At 52.2% G+C, this 15,258-nt stretch overlaps 1 protein-coding gene across 3 annotated transcripts in view; it reads right to left on the bottom strand.

Annotated features, from left to right (window-relative positions):
• Positions 1-3: 3 nt before the first annotated feature.
• Bckdha (branched chain keto acid dehydrogenase E1 subunit alpha) overlaps positions 4-15,258 on the bottom strand; it is a 29,065-nt gene continuing 13,810 nt past the window's right edge. For 2 of the 3 annotated variants that reach the window (XM_059279849.1, XM_059279845.1), the window contains exons 2-9: positions 11,487-11,666; positions 11,305-11,391; positions 8,560-8,668; positions 3,431-3,592; positions 1,720-1,926; positions 1,425-1,566; positions 1,087-1,258; positions 4-514 (exon numbers count right to left, since the gene is read on the bottom strand). In XM_059279849.1, coding sequence (XP_059135832.1) covers positions 344-514; positions 1,087-1,258; positions 1,425-1,566; positions 1,720-1,926; positions 3,431-3,592; positions 8,560-8,668; positions 11,305-11,391; positions 11,487-11,531 — 1,095 coding nt within the window. In that variant the 5' untranslated portion in view covers positions 11,532-11,666 and the 3' untranslated portion in view covers positions 4-343. The remainder of the gene's footprint in view (positions 515-1,086; positions 1,259-1,424; positions 1,567-1,719; positions 1,927-3,430; positions 3,593-8,559; positions 8,669-11,304; positions 11,392-11,486; positions 11,667-15,258) is intronic. The other variant, XM_059279847.1, reaches the window with a different exon arrangement.

Here is a 15,258-nt window from a genome sequence, read left to right as displayed (position 1 = left end):
AGGTCAAAGGCAGGGCCACAGTTTATTCACTCTGCTGACCAGCTCATACTCTGGGCAAGATCCAGGGCCACCTGCCCAGAGGGTCTTGCCTGGCCTGGGTCCCACCCCTAAAAGGCACTGTAACAGGTGAAGGGGGTGATGGGGCCTCAGTAATAGCTGCAAACATTGTGCCCCAGTGAAGTAGCCTGGAGGAGCAGGAATGGGGAGTGGGAGTCACCCCATGACTGTTTGCAGCGCCACCCTGGCCACTGAGCATGTTAGCAGCACTGACTAGGGGAGGGGCAGCATCCTGCCAGCACCCCTGCTCCACTCAGAGCAGGACCACCTCAGGGTGGCTAGGGCCTCACTTGTCAAAGTGGTCCAGGGGGTAGTGCTCCCCATAGGTCTGCAGATGTCGTGCCAGTGACTCCTGCTGCCTGCGGAGCTGGGCGGGCATCTCCTGGTACACGTCGGAGAAGAGCAGGTTTGGGTTGGGCTTTAGCTTCCGCTCAGCCTGTTCAAAGGCCTCCATCACCTGGGAGACACAGGGGGGTAAGAAGTGGCTGTCCCCTTCCCCTTGCCCTCTTCCATGGTCCAGCCTCTCCCCTCTGAGGCCTCAGCCTGCAATTAGCCAGCACTCCAGCTCCACAGCTCTGGCCTGCAGGGGACCTGGCACTGTACTGAGCAGCTCTACAATGGCGGGAACAGGAGTAGAGGACTGGGGCACAGAGAAGGGAAGGACGACTCCTCAGGATGATGCAGTCAGGGCTGAGCCAGTACCCACAGTGCAGCCTGAGGCCAGACCAGCCTCATCTTAGTGTACAAAGGATGGACACTAGCTCTAGCCACAGCCCAGGTGGGGCACTCCCACTTCACATACCCTGGGAACTTAAAGATGTGGACACTGGCAGATGACCTGCCCTGGGTTCCACTCTGAAGGCTCACTGAGGCCATATGGTCCAGGCAGCTTAGTTCCAGGGGACACTTATGGGGACTAGTTTGCCTGGGTCAGTGCGAGCACCCAGGTCTTGCACTCCCATCCTCCCAGGGTTCTCCCTGTGTAGGAGCCAGTGGAGCACATACCCTGGGGCTCCAAGGGGCCCTCACCTTCTTCCGTGACTGCTTCCTCCAGGCCTTCTCCTGCTCCTCATCCCACCAACCCTGGCTCAGCAGATACAGCCTCAGCCTGGAGATTGGGTGGTCCTGCTTGTCCCAGTAATTGACCTCGTCCACAGAACGGTATGCTGAGCTGTCATCACTGGTGCTGTGGTGCCCAATCCTGCTCAGAGGAGATGTGGATCAGCTGGTAGTAGGGCCAGAAAAGGACTGAGTAATGATGTAAAGCAAGGGGGGAATGCAGTACGGGTGACAAGGCGGTGTTTGGGGGACACGGACAAAGGGCTGGCCAGAGCTGTGGGTGGCAGTGATGGAAGAGAGACAGGCACCTGTAGGTCATGGCCTCAATGAGGAAGGGTTGGTTCTCAGCCACAGCCCGCCGTCGGGCCTCCTTAGTGGCATTGTACACTGCAAACACATCGTTGCCGTCCACACGGATTGACAGGATGCCATACCCAGGGCCTCGAGCCGCTGCAGGGACAGAGGGGATACCAGTCAGGCCTCAGGGAGGAGAAGGGAGGGAGGAGTGTGAAGCGTGCTCATTTGCTGCCTCCTGTGCCCCTTCTCTGTCAGATACCATGGGAAGAGAACGGGGAGGAGAGCTGGTGGGAGCAGGGTCCTTACCAATGCCATCCCCGCGGTACTGCTCGGAGGTTGGTGTGGAGATGGCATAGCCATTGTTCCGGCAGAAGAAGATGATAGGACACTCCAGGGTGGCAGCAAAGTTGAAGCCGGCATGGGCATCCCCTTCACTGGCTGCCCCCTCACCAAAGTAACAGATCACAATCCGGTTGGCATTGGCCCGCTTGGCAGCATAGGCTGCCCCCACCGCTGCATGGAAAGAGGGAATGAAGAGGAATAAGCAGCCACACACAGATGCACACAAACACACAGCTCCAGGCTTGGGAAAGTTGTCCCCAGGTACCGAGGGCCGACCCACCATAGCCTTCTCCCTCTCAGCTGACTAGAGTGCCACCCTTCCATCTGCATCCTCCCTGACTCCTGTCTGCCAGGTTTACATCTACACCACCTTCAAAGGCCAGCCAGATCTGGGCCTTCCCCACCAGGGTCAAGCCACCAGCAGTAATCCTAATTACTGCGTAGCCCACGCTGCCCCTTAATCTGTCATCCAAAGGACAGCTAAGGGATCTTACAGTGTGAGTCTGGCAGACTCCTTCCTAACTCTGGGCTCTCAGGCCAAAGTCCCTGCAATAGGCAAAGGCTACTGGGCCCCACCTGCTCTGTATGCCCCACCCCACCCCACCCTGCAACCCTTAGTTCCCTGGTCTGGTCATAATTAAACACATGACTGCATCATGGAGCCCACACAGCTTCCTTCCACACTGCTTCTAGTCTATTATTAATTACCCATGATGCCTCTTACACTGCCCCCCAAGAGACACCGCTCTGTCCTGGCTTTCTTATTACCTACGTGAAGCCCTCTTGGTACTGCCTCTTCGCTCTTTCCTACCAGTCTCCCCCAACCCAACATCAGTATCGACAGGGCTGACATTTGTCTCTCTTGTTCAGAAAGCCTAGGGTGACACATGGCACATGGTGGCCATTCCATATATCTGCTGACTGAGGGACCCCAGGGTGCCATGATGGAAGATGAGGCCAACGCCAGCTCCTAGAGAGCTCTGCCACACACCTCTCTCCCAAGAGGCCTGCAGGCTCACAAGCCACACAGCTACTGTGACACACACTTCCCATCAGACTCTGGGTACAGGGGGCCACAAGAGAGCCAATCCTTGGTTTGTGTGTTGTGTGGGCACAGGTCCAGCATCCTGGCAGTCTCTGTAGTATGCCAGGGGCCTCAGGGCACCTACAGCATGCTCTGGGGAGTCTACCTGGCTCTGAGAACCAAGGCTAGCAGGGGCAGGGTAGAACTTGGGCTCTGTAATCACTAGAACTCATGAGTAAGTTCCTGCCCTCCTCCCTACCACAAGACGCTAGTAAGACACTTCCTTCTTCAACTTCAACTTCCTGTTCTTTGTAACAGCTATAGCAATACATGCTAGCATTTACCCCCACAGCAACTGACAGTGTTATTTGACAGTCTGAGTGTGGCAATGAGACAGTTCCTGGTCCTGCTGGCTTGGAGAGGAGGAGAATCAAAAGGAACAGCAGGAGTCTGGGAAATCCAGTGTGGCTGTGATGACTCAGGGCTGCTGGATGAGATGGGACACCATGGGCCCTCCTCTGAGAGGTCCCTTGAAAGCCCTATACACAGGTGAGGCTCTAATGGCAGCACCCAACAGTAGGCTGGAGAAGGCCTGGGCCCATACATGGAGGTGTGTCATAGGTTTGGCATGCATGAGGCACATGTCCTCACCCTGAGGGATCTGCGTGGCCAGTGGAGAGGAGATGGTGACGAAGTGGCGCTCCTTGCAGCCATAGTGAACGGGCATCTGGCGCCCCTTGCCTGGGTCATTCACGTTGCCGTAGCACTGAGCCATAAACAGTTCCAGAGGGTAGTCCCGGTACATGAGCACACCTGGCGGGAGGAGGCAGCTGTGAGCCTGGTAAGCAGTGCACTGGAGGAGTGTCAGACCCAGCCTGTGGGCAACCTGCACCAGCCCCTTCCTCCTAAGACCTTCCTACCTAGACCAACACAGCAGGTCAGTGTGGCAGGGCAGGCCTGTGAGCCCAGCACTCGAAGGCTAAGGCAGGAGGAATGTAAGCTGGAGGTTGGCCTGGACTACGTAGCAAGATGATGTCTTGAATTAAACAAACAATAACTAAGAACCAGATTCTAGCAGGTAGGCAACCTCAGGGGCTCACAAGGACAGGCAGATGCCACCCATATGACCTATCCCAGGAGAGACTTACGTTTGGCCCAACTGTCAGTAAGAGGTGATTGATTCAACACGTTAGCATCTCCCTAAGCTTGTCTTTGAATGGGTATAACTGAATTTTGCATATGACAGGGCTGCACTGCACAGAAAATGGCAGACAAAGTCTTTCCTTTTTTTTTGTTGTGTTTTTTTGTTTTGTTTTGTTGAGATAGGGTTTCTCTGTGTAGCCCTGCCTGTCCTAGAACTTGCTCTGTAGGCCAGGCTGGCCTCGAACTCACAGAGATCTGCCTGCCTCTGCCTCCTGGGTGCTGGGATTAAAGGTGTGCACCACCACCACCACCACCACCACCACCCAGCTCGAGGTCTTTTTTGTAAGAACCTGGTTTTGGCCTTCAGAGCACATGGTCAGTGGGGAAAGAACCATCAGATCATTCTATTTGTGGCTTTAAGAAAATTATTTGGAGCCAGGCAGTGGTGGCACACACCTTTAATCCCAGCACTCTGGAGGCAAAGCCAGATGGATCTCTATGAGTTTGAGGCCAGCTTGGTCTACAGAGTGAGATCCAGGACAGGCACCAAAACTACACAGAGAAACCCTGTCTCGAAAAACAACAACAAAAATTATTTGGTAATTTCATATATGAGTACAATGCGTTTAGGTCATCCCCACACCTCCAACCCCTCACCCTGATCCCTACCTCCAACTCTTTCTGGGACACCCTCCCACCTCCTGCTTCCAACTTCATGTTATTTTCTTTTCCCAAAGAACTCACTGGCCAGGCATGGTGGAGCACGCCTTTAATCCCTGCACTGGGAGGCAGAGACAGGTAACCTCAGAGAGTTCAAGGCCAGCCTGGTCTACACATTGAGATGCTGTCTCAATAAATACCATGAAACAAAAATAATTTGGCCGGGTGGTGGTAGCGCACGCCTTTAATCTCAGCACTCAGGAGGCGGAGGCAGGCGGATCTCTGTGAGTTCGAGGCCAGCCTGGTCTACAGAGTGAGATCCAGGAAAGGCACAAAGCTACACAGAGAAACCCTGTCTCTTGAAAAAGCAAAAGAAAGAAACAAAAAAAAATTCACTGAGTCCCTATGTGCTACCCCTCTGCTCACAGATATAGGGCACCATCCACTGGCATTTGGACCACAACACGGGTGTGTGTGTGTGTGTGTGTGTGTGTGTGTGTGTGTGTGTGTGACCCACCCTTCCTTCCCTATTAACACCCCCCCTTTCCTTCTTTTTTACAGTGCTGGACATGGAACTCACCTCAAGCAGGCATGCCAGCAAATAAATATTCTACCACTGGCACAGCCCCACCCTAAGACTTTTTTTCCCAATGAGAAATGGTGAGATTTGTTTCTTGAACTAATGCACCTCCTTTAAGTACAGGCCACCAAGTCACACATGCACAGACAGGAAAAGCCCGTCTATTCACAGAAATAAAATCTTTTCTTCAATAAAAGCCCTGCTGGACCCCAGACCACCATCAAAGGGACCCTGTCTGCTAAGTCAGAGGACTGGAGGTGTGGAGGTTTGAAAGAAAATGACCCCCAAAGGGAGTGGCACTATTAGAAGGTGTGGCTTTGTTGGAGTAGGTGTGGCCTTGTTGGAGGAAGTGTGTCACTGTGGAGGCAAGCTTTGCTCAGTGTCTCAGTCCACTTCCTACTGTCTGCATATCAAGATATAGCCAGCAGCATGTCTGTGTGCCCCCAAACTCCCACCATGATGATAATGGACTAAACATCTGAAAATGTTAAGTCAGCCCAATTAAATGTTTTTCCTTTATAAGAGTTGCCGTGGTCATGGTGTCTCTTCACAGTAATAGAACCCCTAAGACAGAGGGGTCAGTGATTGCTTCAGGACAAGCTGGGACTCTCTCAACATCACTGAAAGGGACCCCAACTACCTTGGGGCAACACTGTGGGACATGATGTCCTATGGTCCCCCAGGGCCTGAGCTCACACAAGAGCATCTTCATGACACCCTGTGGTCCCTGGAGCCTGAACTGTCAGGTGGCTGGTGCTGACCTTCCCCAACCCTTTACTACAGAGTTGTTCTTCATGTGAAAAGTTAATGGGGCTGGGCGTGGTGGCTCACTGCCACTTGGGAGGCAGAGGCAGGCAGAGCTCTGTGAGTTCAAGGCCAGCCTGGTCTACAAAGCTAGTTCCAGACCAGCCATGGCTACATAGTGAGACTTTGTCTCAAAACAAAAGAAAGTTAGTGGGATCACATGACAAGCAGCTTGTTTTTCTTGAGACTGGTCATACCATGTAGCCCTAGCTGTTCTGGAACTCACTATGTAGATCAGGCTGGCTTCGCAGAGATCTGCCTGCCTCTACCTCCCAAGTGCTGTGATTAAAGAAAGGTGTGTGCCACCACACCCAGCTGATCTGAACTTTCTATGTAGGCCAGGCTGGCCTTGAATTTGTGGCAGTCCTCCAGCCTCTGCTTCCTTGTGGTGGAATTATAAGTGTGCACTACTCTGCCTGGCTTTTTTGAGAGTGGCTATGTAGCCCAGGTTAGCCTTGAAGTGGAGATCCTCTTGCTTCTGCTTCCTCACGTGCCACCATGCCTGGTCTTTGAGGTCATCTGTCACATCTTTGAATGGGCACTATAAATCTGCAAAGGTCTGGCTACACTACATGGACAATTATGGAGGAGGAACTCTGGCAGAGGAGGAAGTGGGCCTTGAGACTAGCCCAGGAACCTACAAGACATAGGCACGGGGCTTCTACATGACAATCACAGCAGGGGTGAGAAGAGGGTGTTCATACAGAGTCCCAGGCTTGGGTGGGGCTCAGTGGTAAAGTGCCTGCCTGGTGTGTGTGTGTGTGTGTGTGTGTGTGTGTGTGTGGAGGCCCTAGGCTCCATCTCCATCGCCACCAAACACAAACAAAACTTACAGTTTTGGCTGCACACAGCACCCAGGTGAATCTGACCTGCACCAGGGACTGCAGGTCCTATGGGACCTACTGCTTTGCCTCAGCACCTGCTACTGCTTCCCAGTCCTGAACAACACCGCTCCCTGTCACCACCCCAGTTGAGAATGTCCCATATGGTCATGGGACGGCAGCCAGGGAGACAAACAGAGAAGGCTGTCACTGGGTCAGACTTTAGTGAAGAGGACTCACTAGGTCCTACCCCTTGGGAGACAGATGGCCCGGGGCCCTGGGACCTCACTCAGTCCCTGCTGCTTGCTTGCCTGACTTTCACGATTAACAAGGACAACTGCCTCATTGGCTGGGAAAGGGACCTCCACAAGTCACCCAATCCAGGCCAGTTCTGGCTCCAGAGTGCCCACGATCTGCTGCAAGGGGACACGACAAAGCTCCAATGTGTTCGGGAACTTGGCCTCCCAGAAACCAGAGAGAGCCACTTGCTGCTCTGAGTCCTCTCTTCTCCCCATATCATAGTTGGTTATTATGGGGTCTGCTGTTTTTAAGGGTTCTTGCTATGTAGTTCAGATGGGCATCAAACTTGCAGTCTTCCTGCCTCAGCTTCCTGAGGACTGGGATTACAAGCACATGCTACCATGCCAGGCTTCTCCACCTCCCAGTGAGAAGCAGCTCAACACAACAGGTGTGCTGTAAAGCAGGAGATGGGTGGCCTCACTCCTCTTCCTGCACTGTTGCCTCCACATACACAAGAGCTTACAGGTCCACAGTGCCTTGGAAACCTGGGTTTCCTTGCTCATGATGCCAAGCCTCAACCATCATAGGCTGTATGTCCTAACCCAGTACAAGAGGGGCTGGTACTGTAGGGGCTGGTCCATCTACAGACTGAATGCCTGACTTATCAGAGAAGGCCTCTGGACAGTCATCCTAGCCTACCCCACTTCTGAAAAGCTGTCCCTGAGAATGGCTCTAATAACAAGGGCCTATAACTCCAAGTGCTCAGCCTATACCAGGCTCTTTTCAGCAGCCAGCTGGAGCTACCACCTCCTTATCAACAGAACAGCATGGCTAGGCAACTTGCCCAAGATGTGGCAGGCCTACCAAGGCTCTAGACTTGCCTAGATGATCCCACCAGAGGCTGCTTAGTTGCAGGACCCCAAGCAACCACATTTCTAGGCTCAGCAAGCCTCTCACTCAGCCCCCACTGGTGGAGTCTAGGTAGGCACTCTACTGCCAGGAACATCCCCAGCTCCCAAAGAGGCTCTTGCCTTATTCTCTGTTCCTTCCTCTCACTCCGCATCCATCTCTCTTGCCAAAAATAAGATCCACACTGCACTCAGGACCTTTCCACTACCCCTGCTTCCTAGGGAACATAGCACCTCAGGAGAGTCCACAAGTGCCCTGCACTGGGTAGGCAGGTGTCCACAGAGTGTGCCATGCCCTCAGCCACACCTGATCCCCAGCAACCTTCTAGCAACCATTCACTTCATGTACCTCCTCACTACCACTTTGGAGATGAGGACATGGTGATTCAGAGAAGACTAGTGAGTTACCCTTCTCTGCAAGAAATGCTCCCTACACTTCCTGGCTCCGGGGGAACACTGCCTCTCCAAAGTCACACCTCACCCACCCTGCTTGCAACGCTGCTGCTGCTGCTGCCTGGACTCCGGAGGCCTTCACAGCACCATGCTGCTCCTGTAAGAGCACTCAGGGAAACTGAACTATGGGGCTCAATGAAGACCCTAGGAGTAAACTACCAGCAGACATACCTGCCTCCCGGTACTGGCCAAACACCAGGTCTGTACGGTCCAGGGCGGCGGCACTCCCCACATGTGTCCCTTCCTCACCATAGTTGGTCATGTAGAAGGAGATCCGGCCCTGGGGGTGAAGGGGCCAGAGGCCCAGGCTTGGTTAAGGCAGTCCTTGACAGAGAACCCTGCCTGACTTTTTTGTTTTGTTTTGTTTTTGAGACAGGGTCTCTCTGTAGCCCTGGCTATCCTGAACTCACAATGTAGAGCAAGGTGGTCTTGAACTCATAAAGATCTGCTTACCTCTGCTTCCTGGGTGCTGGAATTAAAGGGGTGTGCCACCACACCCAGCCCCCTGCCTAACTGGTAATGATCAGCCATCCCTAAGGCCATCACTGTGCTGGGCTACAGGAGCTCCTGCCTCCAGAAGGAACTGAATGGACAGTGGGAACTGCGTGACAAGAGCCCAAAGGAGGGTACAGGCATAGGCAGGTGTGGAGAGAACCTGCTGCTCTGGGCAAAGGAGGCGAGTGGAAGACCCGGACAAAAGGGCAGAGAAAGACAGGAGGCCAAAGAGCCATGACATGAAGGCAAGAGGAGATGAGGTGGGGGGCAGCTCCCGGATGATGGGGACAAATGCCTGGACTGTCCTCTAGGGCACTCTGCAGAAGTGCTACAGCCACACTTCGGTCACTTGGAATCTCTCAGGCAGCTCTACAGGGAAGGGATGGAGAACAGGCAAGAGAGCAGCAAGCTAGGAGAGGGGGACCGGTGGCCTGTCTGGGAGCTGAGGAGACAGCAGGAGGGACAGATGGATGAGTCCTCAAAAGCCGAGTTAGTGGTGCTGAGAGTGACCCCCCAGGCCACCTACCTTGGCCTCTCTATCCTGGACCTGGAAAAGACATTGGGCTTCCCAGCCTCCCTTGCTAGCCAGAGATGGTTAGTCAGGGACAGTTTAAACGCGAAGCTTTAATAGAATCTGCCTTTCGGGATAAGGGAGACTACTGCTGGCACTACCCCTACCCTCACCATCTTCCTGCCTTGCTCAGAGCCATGATGTCTGGACCTGTGGCAGCCATCCTGTGAGCCCGAGGCAACAGGCACAGAACAAACAGAACAAACACCATTCCGTTAGAAAGGATGGAGCAGAGGGACAGGGGTGAGTTTCCAACAGTGCTGCGGAGCTGCTATGAGACTCAGGGTGCCAGGGTAGATGAGAAGAGTGGCTGGCAGTGCCCAACACTGAGAAATGGGTTAGAGGAGGAAGGGACGCAGGTCAAGTTTGGTCAGGCTGTCGGCTGTGGGGTATAAGCAGAGATGATGCCAACTAGGTCTAGGGTGCCAAGATTGAAGTCTGGCTGGAGAGCTGGGGAACCCCTGGTATATGATGAAATCCAGATCACCCAAGATCACATGGAAGAGCTCTTCCTGATTGCCCCTCAGGATTCTTCACCCCTGTGGAGCTCAGCATTGCTCCTGGAACCTGGCTTTCCAGCTGCCAGGGAAAGTGATGAAGAAGGGCTTCTCTAAGTGGGGAGCCAATTAAAAGTTAATTAACTTTCTGGTGCCAAGTGGGTGGGCGGGTGTGGGATACAGAGGGCCTGTAAGGCTGTCAAGTCCAGCCTGTGGAAGAGCCTGAGATGCACCCCCACCTTGGGCTAGTGGCAGAGCCTGTCTACCCAGAGTCCTCCCCGCCTCCATATTCCTCCCCACCTCCCATTCTACGATAGACAGGAGCTACGCAGATGAAAGGGCTATTGCCAGTCTCCCTGGCAACCAGGAAGGGCTGATGACTGTGTGCACATGTTACTCAGGGGGATGCCCGAGAAAGCTCTATGAAGACGTAAGTGAGGAGAGAGATGGGATGTGCAGTGTTCGGCCTCCCCGCTTCCTTCTACTTGCTGCCTGGAATGAGACTCCAGCAGCCATCTGGATTGTGAGAAAGAGGCCAACGCTGCAGAGCAGAGCAGAGCAACAGGAGGAGAAAGGACAAGCAACTGACACTCAGCTGCCACTGGATGAGTTCCAGGCCCCCATCCCTAGCTTCTTTTATCCAAGAGGACAAACCAGTCACCTGTTAAGTACTGCTTTTGATTTTGTTTCTTAAGCTTTCCTTTGGAGTGAGGAGTTCTGTCCCTTGTACCTAAGCACAATCCTCAAACGCAGACTGTACTGTGCATGTTAGGTAAGCTCCTTCCATCCTGGATAGCTAATTCCTTCCCATACCAACCCTACAAGTTAGAACACTGGCTCTCACTCACGGATTTATTGAGTGGGGATGGAGAGGCAGCTTTGAGACAGTGTCTCACTTTGCAGTTTAGGCTGGCCTGGAACTCACAGCTACCTACCACCTCAGCCTCCCACGTACTGGGATTACAAGCATGTATCACCATGCCTGGCTTTTTAAGTATGTTTTTTATTTATTTGTAGAGCTAGTGATGGAACCCAGAGCAAGTCAAGAATTCTACCACTGAGCTCTGTACTCAGCTAACATATAGTGTTGAGACCAACATAAAAACAAGAAAAATGTCTTGCCTGAAGTCATGACTGTGACTAGGCACTTCTAGAACTTTTCTCTGCTGTGCACATGGCAAGTATTTTTAGTGTCCCTTCCCACATTCTTCCAGTGCCCCAGGAGAACCCCACAGAACTCTCATGACACCACTGAAAGGATCCCCATACCTCCCCCTCCTTGGTGCATTCTTGTATACAAGCACAGGTAGAGATCCGGGGTGACCCCACCCTGCTCCAGCCTGTCCCACATACCTGCCGTTGGGACTCATAGAGAATTCGGTCCATGGTGTTGAGCAGCGTCATGCTCCTGTATAACTTCAGTACCTCCTCCTGGGGCAGCTGCAGGCAGAGGCAGACAGATGGGGAAAGTTGGGACCAGAAGAGTCAGGCAAGGGACCTGAGCATGAGGGACCAGGACGGGGGAGCAGCCTCACATGGGGGTCTTCACTGGGGTTGATGATCTGGCCCTGGCGGTCCATGACACGGTAGATGGGGATACCAGAGATGACATTGGGTTGGATGAACTCAAGCTTGTCTACAAACTCTGCCGAGGCCCCTGGGAACTGGGGCTTGTCGTCCAGGGATGGGAACTGCTGCTGCTGCCTGCTGGGTTGCTGGGGAAGAGAAGCAAAGAAGTGCCTCCGTCAGGAGCAGCAGAAGCTTCAGCTGCCTCAACCCTCCCTGGTGGCTGACACTCTGGTGGGTAAGGAGCCCAGGTTAGCTTCAAACTTGCTTCTTTCTGAGACTAGCTTTGAAGTCCTAATTCCCTCGCCTCCAGAGTGCTGATTACATATATGTGACTCCATACCCAGTTTTTGTTGTTATTTGTTTTGTTTTTCCAAGAGACAGGGTCTCTCTGTGTAATAGCCCTGACTGTCCTGGATCTCACTCTGTAGACCAAACTGGCTTTGAACTCACAGAGATCCACCTGCCTCTGCCTCCTGAGTGCTGGGATTAAAGGCATACACCACCACTAACTGGCTGGGATTGCCTCTTTTAAAGACAGATTGTTGTTGTGTAGCCCAGGCCCAGTTTTGGTTTTTTGGTGTGTGTGTGTGTGTGTGTTTGAGCCCAGGCCAAGTTTTTTTTTGGTTTTGTTTTTTGTTTTGTTTTTGTTTGTGTGTATGTGTATGTGTGTGTTTGAGATAGGGTTTTCCTGTGTAGCCCAAGCTAACCTTGAACTCATGGTCTTCCTGCCTCAGCCTCCCAAATACTGACATTATAGGTATGTTCCACAATGCTTGCTATTCTTTTTAACAATATAGTGCCTCAGCTGGGCAGTGGTGGTGCACACATTTGATCCCAGTACTCGGAGGCAGAAACTGGTGGATCTTAGGCCAGCCTGGTCTACAGAGTGAGTTCCAAGACAGCCAAGACTACAGAGAAACCCTGTCTTGAAAAAAAATCAAAATAATTAAAATAAAAAAGAAAGGAAGGTATGTTTATATAATGCCCCAGAGGGCATCTGGAAGTCTTTTTGAGACAAGTTCCTGCTACATAGCCCAGGCTGGCCACACTCTCATGATCCTCTTGCCTCAGCCTCTGGGGCTGGGATTATAGTTTATGGGTGTTACCTGTAATGAATTCTACCACACCTCTGACCTTCCCTTCTCTCATCTGGCAAAGTGCATCACATGCATCAGTACCCTTTCCCTGCCAGGGCAGCTCCTGTGCTAAAGTCAAACGGATCCGGTCAACAAATATTTGAGCACCTGCTTCGCTCCCAGCCCCGTGCAGGGCTCTAGGAACAGCAGATATCTGTCCTTGTAGCCTAGAAGGGGAAGGCATACCAAACAAGCAGGAAGGGGGGTGATTCCTAATACCTCACAGCCAAGGGGACAAACGCAGAGCTTCTCTGAGGAAGTCACATAAAAACTGAGTTCTGAGGTAGTGGCACACGCTTTTAATCCCAGCACTCAGGGAGCAGAGGCAGGTGGATCTCTAGGTTTGAGACCAGCTTGGTCTACAGAGCGAGTTCCAGGACAGCCACACAAAGAAACCCTGTCTCAGAAAAACAAAACAAACGAACAACAGAAAAAACAAACCTGAGTCCCATAGAGTAATGAGCAAGCAGGGAAGGAGCGTTGCAGGCCAAGGGGAACAGGATATGCAAACCCCAGAAAGTGAGGGCTGGTACATGTTCTCTGTGGAAACCTATAGTGGGCTCAGAGTAGCCAGAAGTCCTGTAGGGACATTACACCTCTCAGATCATAAAACTGCATAAGCTCCCCTCCATGAAGATCTGGTTTCCACAAGTTTCTCTTTGCTCCTGCATGCTCTACCTTTTATACATAAACTGAACATGGAACCAGGCACAGCAGCACATGCCTGTAATCACAGCATGCAGGAAGCTGAGGCAGAAAGATGTTGAGTTCCAGGACAGCCGCGAGACACAGAAAACCCCACCACAGACACAAAGCAAAAAGCTAAGTAAGGCGGTGCACACTCATAATCCCTATATTGGAGGGGGCGGTGTTTGAGGGAATTAGATAAGACAAGTTCAAGGCCAGCTTAAGCTACAGTTTTCTTTCAAAAATAATCAGTTATTTAAAAAAAAATAGTCAAGTTGTATTTGGTAGCTCAACTTCTAATCCCAGCACCTGGGAAGTGGAGACAGAAGAATCAAGAGTTCAAAACCACCTTTGGCTACATACATAGTAAGTTCAAGGCCAGCCTGGGCAACACAAGACTCTATCTCAAAAAATAAAAAATAAATAAGGCCAGAGATATGGCTCACTAGATAGAGTATTTGTCTAGTGCGCATGAAGCCCTAGGTTTGATTTAGAGTGATGGTGCATGCCTGGGAGGTAAGGGTGGGAATATCACCTGCCTGGGGCCAATCTGAGCTACAGAAGACTCTTGTTTCAAAATGAAAAACAAAACACAAAAAATAAACCAAATAGTTGGACTGCACACTGATGTTATATAGAAAGGAACAAATCTTCCTGCCTTACCCAAGCCTACCCTAGTGCCAAGTTCCAGGAAAGGGCCACCTGCCAGAAAACGCTGACCACACAAAAACCAGGCTCATATTTCTTTTGTTAACACAGAGACTTTGGCCTTCTGTCTTCAGACTTTCTGGAGGACCACTCTCCTCCACGTCCACGAAGATTAGGTGTGAGCAGCCCATTCCAGAAGAGGCTACCAGCTTGGGGGGAGGGGGGTACTCCAAGACATACTGGGGGACAGATAGGCCCACCTGTCTGGGGCTCACATGTCTTCCCACATTGTCTTCCCTTACTGAAAACCCATATAAACAACTCGACCTCCAGGCAGTGGGGAGGATGGCCGAAGGGAGAGATAGATTGCCATCTTCCAACAATGCTAGTTTGTTGCTAACTAAACCTTTCTGGATCATTCTGCCACAGCAGGTAACAGAACCTCAAGAGGCTACCATCGGAGAAAAGGATGGCTGGCAAAAACCATCAAGAAGCCCAAATGCTCAGGTGACTAATGAGCAGGGTGCCAGGCTGAGCTGAGCTTCCTTGGGGCATCAGTGAAGATTATATGCCACTGCCTGGAAAGAGGTGAGCTAACAGGCTTAGGGAGGTAAAGCAGCCTGCGCCAGGCCACAAGTCTGAAAATACGCATAACAAGTGGACTCCCAACCTGGCAGGGCTGTGTTTCCAATCTCAGGGCCCCGAGCCCCAACTGCCACAGCATGTCCAGTTCCCACATATCTGCGTCTTTTCTCCCCACAGCAGCCAGGCTTCCCCTCAGGTCAGCAGTTTGTGACTTCACATCTAGGGAAGCCACAGAAACAGTGGGTTCCCCACAAACTTGGTCTCATGTGTGTCCCCTCCCTTTTTGTAATTGGGGTGGCCAAGGCGCCGAGGCTCCAGCGGGCAGCAAGTTTCCTGTGCATGATTATCGACATTTGTGGCTGTGAGGAAATTATCACTCCCAAAGGCAGGGCAGGTTCAGACTGGCACCACTCAGGCAGGCAGACTGTTCGTGCAGGGAGGAAGCGAGCAGCCTCTCCTCACCCTGAGGTCCAGGCACAGTGTGGGACCTTGATACCTACCTGGAAGGTTCCTTTGTTCTGTGTCTGCCTCCCACACACACCGCAAGGCAGGGGAGGTGTCCAAGTTGGCTTACATAACAAGCACTCCATAGTAATTACCCAACACATGGGTGAATGAGCGGTTGGTTGAGTTCAGCGGCTCTTGAGTCAGACAGACCTGGGCTCCACTTTCTGAGCTCAAA

The sequence above is a fragment of the Peromyscus eremicus genome, chromosome 1 (assembly GCF_949786415.1).
Source record: "Peromyscus eremicus chromosome 1, PerEre_H2_v1, whole genome shotgun sequence".
Classification (NCBI taxonomy): Eukaryota; Metazoa; Chordata; class Mammalia; order Rodentia; family Cricetidae; genus Peromyscus; species Peromyscus eremicus.
The sequence above is the reverse complement of the archived record's forward strand: the minus strand, read 5'-3'. Positions and strand labels throughout refer to the sequence as shown.